The 6,074-nt window shown below is 48.0% G+C and overlaps 1 protein-coding gene across 1 annotated transcript; it reads right to left on the bottom strand.

Moving 5' to 3' along the window:
- Window positions 1-3,690: 3,690 nt before the first annotated feature.
- On the bottom strand, window positions 3,691-6,046 carry SAT1 (spermidine/spermine N1-acetyltransferase 1). Its single transcript, XM_010160828.1, has 4 exons — window positions 5,967-6,046; window positions 4,647-4,748; window positions 4,513-4,553; window positions 3,691-4,205 (listed from the first exon to the last, which is right to left on the bottom strand). Exons 2-4 carry the CDS (start codon window positions 4,723-4,725, stop codon window positions 4,035-4,037), a joined length of 291 nt encoding a protein of 96 aa, XP_010159130.1. The 5' UTR covers window positions 4,726-4,748; window positions 5,967-6,046; the 3' UTR covers window positions 3,691-4,034.
- Window positions 6,047-6,074: the final 28 nt, after the last annotated feature.

Raw genomic sequence — 6,074 nt, 5'->3', positions numbered from 1 at the left:
TCCTTCCTGACTGAACCCAGCATACTGAGGTAATGTGGTGCGGCAGTGAATTACATGATGGTTTCCCAAGTCCCTGCTCCGTACGTCACTGGTGTTTTCCCTGCAGCTGCGTCAGCAAGACCTCCGCGTTCAGCTGGCAGGGCTCCAGGATGGCAAGGCTCCCGAGACAAAACACCGTGGCTGGAACACATTAAAGCACCTATAAACCCTTTGTGGGAAAAGTTTGCATTGGCTTTTTGAATCATGTTGAGACCAAAGGCTCTTTAAAAGAAGAGGGGAGGGGGAAGGGTTGTTTTTCTCATATAGGTTATGTTTTAACTCAAATTATGTAGACAAAAAAGCCTTTTTCCATGCGGTTGCTATGGCTACGTCTCGGATCATTATGCAGGAGCCTGCGAGCAGGAAAATGCCAAGCAGAGAGGGGGTGGTGAGCCCAGTGATCCTTCTTTTTTGCAGCTGGGTACAGCCCTCTGCCACGTCCTCCGGCTGCAGCTTTGTCCAAGGGCACCTTTCCATCCTCACCCAATGGGAACATGGAAACTGCAATTCCAACGTCTTCTGCTGGTTGGCTCAGCATGAGGAGAACTTCCCGGGTCATGAGTTTGAGAGCAAGGGCAAGGAGGATCTTTGCACCTCACCTCCCCAGCGATGTTATCAGCGCTGTCATAACACCCGCTCTCTAACCCTTCCCCGGGGCAGGCACGCCGGGGCGAGGAAACAGGGTAACGCAGAGCCTGGCGTACCTGCGGGCCCCACGCGAGCCCTGGGCCTGTGCCGTGATGGATTCCCACTGGCGTGACACCCATGAGCGACTCAAAGCTGGTGTCGCTTAGCCCTGATCATACACTCGTACTGCAGGTTGGTGGTGTGAGCATGAGCCCGGAAACGCAGAAAGTCAAGCTGGGTGAGGTTTCTCCCAGGTCTAAACCCATAGAAAATACTCAGCTGTATATCTCAATTGCGGCACTTTGGTCCCCTGGTAGCTTGAGAAAAAGTTATTGAGGGAATTTAAAATGGGTCTTATCTTGAGCCACAGCAGCGCTCCATCATGCTGTTGGAGACTCTGTACCGTAACTGTGAGGATATTTCTGCTGGCTTTTAAACCCCTTCCTCTCAGTAGGATCACAGTGAAAGTCAATCTGAAAGGTTAATCCTTGTCTTTACTTTCACGTGTGGATGTTTAAAATTATCACAGTTGGCTAGGAAAGGCATTCTCATTTAGCCCTGCCTCGCTCGTTTTCTGTGACTCCCTGAGAGGCTTTTTCAGCAGAATTCATTTAGAAAAAAGCAATGGTAAACTGCATTGGCAGAAGAAGACGAACAAGATGTGATAAACACTTTTAAATTGATTGAAAATTTGACTAAGCTGCTTGCTTTCCTAATTATAATGCCTAATTAGTTAGCTTGTTCCATTCAGTCATGCAGCTTTGACAGCCTTATTGTGCTCCAGAGGTCTGGGGCCTGAGATTTAAGCCGGTCTGTCCTAGATGCCTAATGAACTGTTAATTTGAAAATAAAAACATTCTTAAACTGCTCTACTAATAATCACCTTCTGGACTGATACACGAAGGCGAAAGGGCCAGCTTAAAATAACTTCAGCCCGGATTCCGCTAGGAACGAGATGCCCACGTAGGTTACCGCTGGGTTAGCAGTGGGGTTACTGCAGCTTCGCCGATGAGACGGCACAACACCCCGAGGCTCAGCAAGAGCCGCCGGAGACCACCTTGTCCTTCCCACACCGCCTCCAGCGCTCGTTAGCGGGCCCGTTCGTCGGGTGGGCTTACTCTGTTCTTCGGCCGACTGAGCTGCAGGATGGCCCCGGATCAGCAAGAGCAAGTACCGAACACCCTGCAGGCGCAGGGCGGCCCGTAGCCTGGCAGTTAGCCTGCTGCCAAGCGAGACGCAGGGATTTCTGTTCACCTCAGCAGGAGTGGAGCGCGAGCCTCAGGCCGTTGCCCGTGGCATGAACGCCCGCACGGCTGAGGTGCTGCAGACACCAGGAGCGTCTGGAAACGACCTCCTTATGTGGAACCCGTTCGGCTAAATCGGGGCGATTTACAGCCACAGGTTCTGGGCTCAGTCCAGCCTGTGTCTGTCTGGACAAACACTTGGACATAGGTTACCTCCTGCTCTCTTCCAAGGGCTCCCGTGTTTCTTATCAGTCTTCTCATTCCCGAGGCATCAGCTGACAGCCGTACCCCACACACACCTGGGCAGAGCTGGCACGCTGCCGCCTGCACCCTGGCTGAGAACAGGACAACAAGCCTGCTGCTGGCGCTGGGCAGAGGGACATCTCCTTCTTCATGTCAGCTTAGTGTTAGCCCGGCTTGAAGGAGTTACTGCCCACTGCTCTCTAGGGTGAGGGAGCATCCTGGAGAAGAGAAGGTTCCAGGGAGACCTTTTAGCACCTTCCAGTACCTGAAGGGACTACAAGGAAGCTGGGGTAATGGGTTTAAATGGAAATTGGGGAGGTTTAGATTGGATATCAGGAATAAGTTCTTCCTGGAGAGAGTGGTGAGACACTGGAACAGTTTGGCCCGAGATTTTTATTGGTCGAGGCCAGGCTGGATGAGGCTTTGAGCAACCTGGTCTAGTGGAAGGTGTCCCTGCCCATGGCAGGGGGGTTGGAACGGGATGGTCTTTAAGGTCCCTTCCAACCCAAACCATTCTGTGATTCTGTAACATCTGCCAGATAACACGTGATTTACACAGCAATCAGTATGGGTTTAAAACCTTGTTTTATTTGCATGTTACAAGGCAGGCAAGTCTAGTCCCTTCCTTTGAAGGGAAAGCAGTGCTGGCCAAAAGCCGCCCTTTATCGCAGGGTTACTTCAGAGCAAGAGGAGAGCAGGGTAGGGCTGGCATATGTCCACTTTCACCACCAACTCCTGAGAAAGGCAGACTCAGCAGTGCAAAGTTGACAAGTTTGTTTTCAAGTCGAGGAGCAGCACTGTTCTCACAAACGTTTAAACACGCAGGATCCATGTTTTTCACTGCCCTGCAGCTCACCCCTGCCACCACCCACATAGCACCAAAGCAGGTGAAAGCATACAGGGTCTGAAACCACGTACATAAACCAGAATTACTATACACAAATTCCATGTTTTAAGACTCACATAAGGGAGGTTTGGGGTTTTTTTTTTGTTTTGTGGTTTGTAAAATTACTTTCTCCTACCTCTGACCAGTCAAACGTATTTTTGCAATTCAGGCTTTGCAACTAGTTAGAGGCATCTTCCCCTCCAAGGTCATGCCCTCCTGACTGAGGTCCTAACTGCAAGTCCTTAGGAGGGAACACCACAAGATCCCATTTTTCTGGGGCTGCTTTCCAGGGAGCTGAGACCAGTGGTCTAAACTTAGGGGCTCCAACCTCACTCTCCAACGTGGCTGACTTACACAGGATGCTCTGCACCACACAGGAAGTGGAGACAGATCTCAAACCCCTCCCCAACAGCTCAGCTTCAGCAGCAGGTGCACAGAGCCTCACCAGCAGCAGACAGACACACCTTTACAGCCCTGGGAATGGGGGAGATTGTGCTTCACTTGTGAAAATGTTTGCATGAATAGTCTCAGAAACCATGTGAATTGGTAAACAACTTGTGAAAATGTTTGCATGAATAGACTCTTTTTACCAATTCACATGGTTTCTAACTGAAAACGTATGCAAGAATTAAAGTCAAAGCCACGGCCATGAAGTGAACACACTATTTATTTATTTTTATAAAAGGCAACAATTAAAACAAACCCTACCAGTGTGTACATTGTACACATTTGAATGCCACTTACAAGAACGAAGTTTCCATATACAAGGATTACAAGCCCACACTGGTAAAGGATGCACACGAGCACATACCCGACCTCGCAGACGCCTCGACTCCAGGATCACAACATCAATGACTATGACCACACCTGCACAGCACTGCCGTCGTCAGCATCCACACTACTTTATTCCACTACAAACTGTGCGCAGAAAGCAAGAAGGAGTTTATTCAGAGAGCGTACGTATTCGCAGAAAGAATTTATTGACTGACATAATCTCACTCTTCCGTTGCCATCTTCAAGAGATACTCTTTGTCAATTTTGAAGAGCCTCCAGCCCTCCTCGGTGGACAGATCAGAGGCGCCCCTTCTCTTGTAGAACCTGATGGACGGTTCGTTCCACTCTGCAACGAGGAAGTGCATACTGCTGCAGCGGCACTTCACAGCAACCTGCAAAAGCATGCGGCACAACATGTTTCACACAGCCCCGGATGGTAAGCTCAAGTTAAGAACTGGTGAGGCCACTCGGCGACCAACTGCGTATCGCCACAAGTCATCACAAGTTCGTTCTGTTGGTCACTTCAGCACTCGCTGTTTAACAGACTCCAGACCATGTTTTAAGCCACCTCACATCCTATCACCTCCTTTAACCGTGAGCAATGCTGAAGAAGCTCTCCCCCAGTTAGCAGGAAAGCACCAATACAGACCTGCCACATGTCCCCAGTTCTGCTCGTTTTGACTTATCACTGACACATACCTGACTCAAGTTCTTCAGAATTTCTGACCCGATGCCAAGTCCTACGGAAAAGAAAACCAAACCACCTTTAAAACTTATTCTTTGTGTTAAAGCAGCCCCACAGGAGGCAACTCATCCAATTCTGTAATACATACCTCGATACTCAGCCATCACATAAAAATCTTCAAGATACAGCAGTTTTCCAATCCACGGATCGTAAGTGAAGTAGTACATGGCAAAGCCCACAATGCAGTGTTCTGAAAGCAAAGGACATAACCTTAGGTGTCTGCATTTTAAAAAGGCAAAAAATAAAGTCTTACACTCATGTTTAAACATACAGATTCTCTTCCTGTGACATGCAGACATTTGCTATTAGGTTAACATTAAGAATGAAGTTTGCAAGTAAGCACACAACTGAAAACAGGAGTTCTGACAAGCTTGTATCAACCTAACAGAACAAAAACTGCCCTTCCCATACTACTTTTGAGGATTTTGGGGTAAGTGCTGAACACAAGGCTTTAAAAAAATTTTTTATTTCCTATAAATGCACACATATCCTACTGATTTATCAATATTTCCATTCTGGAACATAAGTGAAAACTTCACACAGCAATTTACAATGTAGATAACTGCACCAACTCTGCTTCCTTAGCAACCAGAACAGTCTGTCAAACTCTATAACCACCACCGACCTTTCAACGTCTATTCCTCAGGGACTACACACTGCGAGAAGGCATGCTCACAGGCCACTTTTACTGCAGCGTTTCCAGCACCTCCAGTTATGCTTCCACTGAGAGCATCGCACTGTTTTCTTTACCTTCAGCACCATAAAGTCAAGGTAAGTAAAGCTGCAGCTTCAATTATAATTCTGTGGCTCAACAGGGAAGAGAAACCAACTCTTCCAACCGTAGCCCACTCAAACCTAAACCTTAAGTATTTTAACTCCATCTGCTGTATCACTCTGCACATACTGTTAAGAGAAGCGTGCAAACAGATTTCTGATCTACTGTGTCTTTGGTAAAGGTTTGGGAATAGCACTTGTCCCTGTAGACCTTACCTCATATTATGATCATCTACTTTATTGTGTAACGGATCTTTTAGTTACCTCCCCGCCCATCCATGTACACGGAAGGGCCATGTACATGGCGAAGCTAGAGACTGTAACCTGAAGATTGGGGACAAATTAAAGAAAGAAATGTGATTCAACAGGATTACATAAAGGTAAGTCAGGGTCAAACAAGAATAGCCATTTAATTAATTGGAGTCAAGCACATTATGTTACACCTGGTCTTCCCACTCCTCCAGGATTAGCAGCTACTTGAGCATCGCATCGCTGCGCATTACACTGCATTTAACAGTTAACCTGCTCCTCCTACCCCAGCTCAGCGGTGGAACCTTACGCATTACCGATAACGTTAAGCGCAAGACGACTCTCGTGTACTTTGCATCTAAAAGCGAGCGCGGGGAAGGCTCACCTTCCGACGACCACTGTTCTTTCGGCACTTCGGCGACCAGACAGTGGTAGAACGGGTGCTCGCCAAAGCCGTCCTCGAGCAGCTCTAGAAAAGCAGAATAAAGTGACA

Source organism: Eurypyga helias, unplaced genomic scaffold (genome assembly GCF_000690775.1).
Source record: "Eurypyga helias isolate BGI_N326 unplaced genomic scaffold, ASM69077v1 scaffold26301, whole genome shotgun sequence".
NCBI lineage: Eukaryota > Metazoa > Chordata > Aves > Eurypygiformes > Eurypygidae > Eurypyga > Eurypyga helias.
This window is presented reverse-complemented; position numbering and strand designations above follow the sequence as displayed.

Coding starts and splice junctions, on each gene's coding strand:
- SAT1 (XM_010160828.1), bottom strand. CDS start 4,725: ATGTACTACTTCACTTACGATCCGTGGATTGGAAAACTGCTGTATCTT. Junction 4,554..4,646: donor TGTGATGGCTGAGTATCGAG/GTATGTATTACA, acceptor TCTTTTCCGTAG/GACTTGGCATCGGGTCAGAA. Junction 4,206..4,512: donor TTCTGAAGAACTTGAGTCAG/GTATGTGTCAGT, acceptor ATGCTTTTGCAG/GTTGCTGTGAAGTGCCGCTG.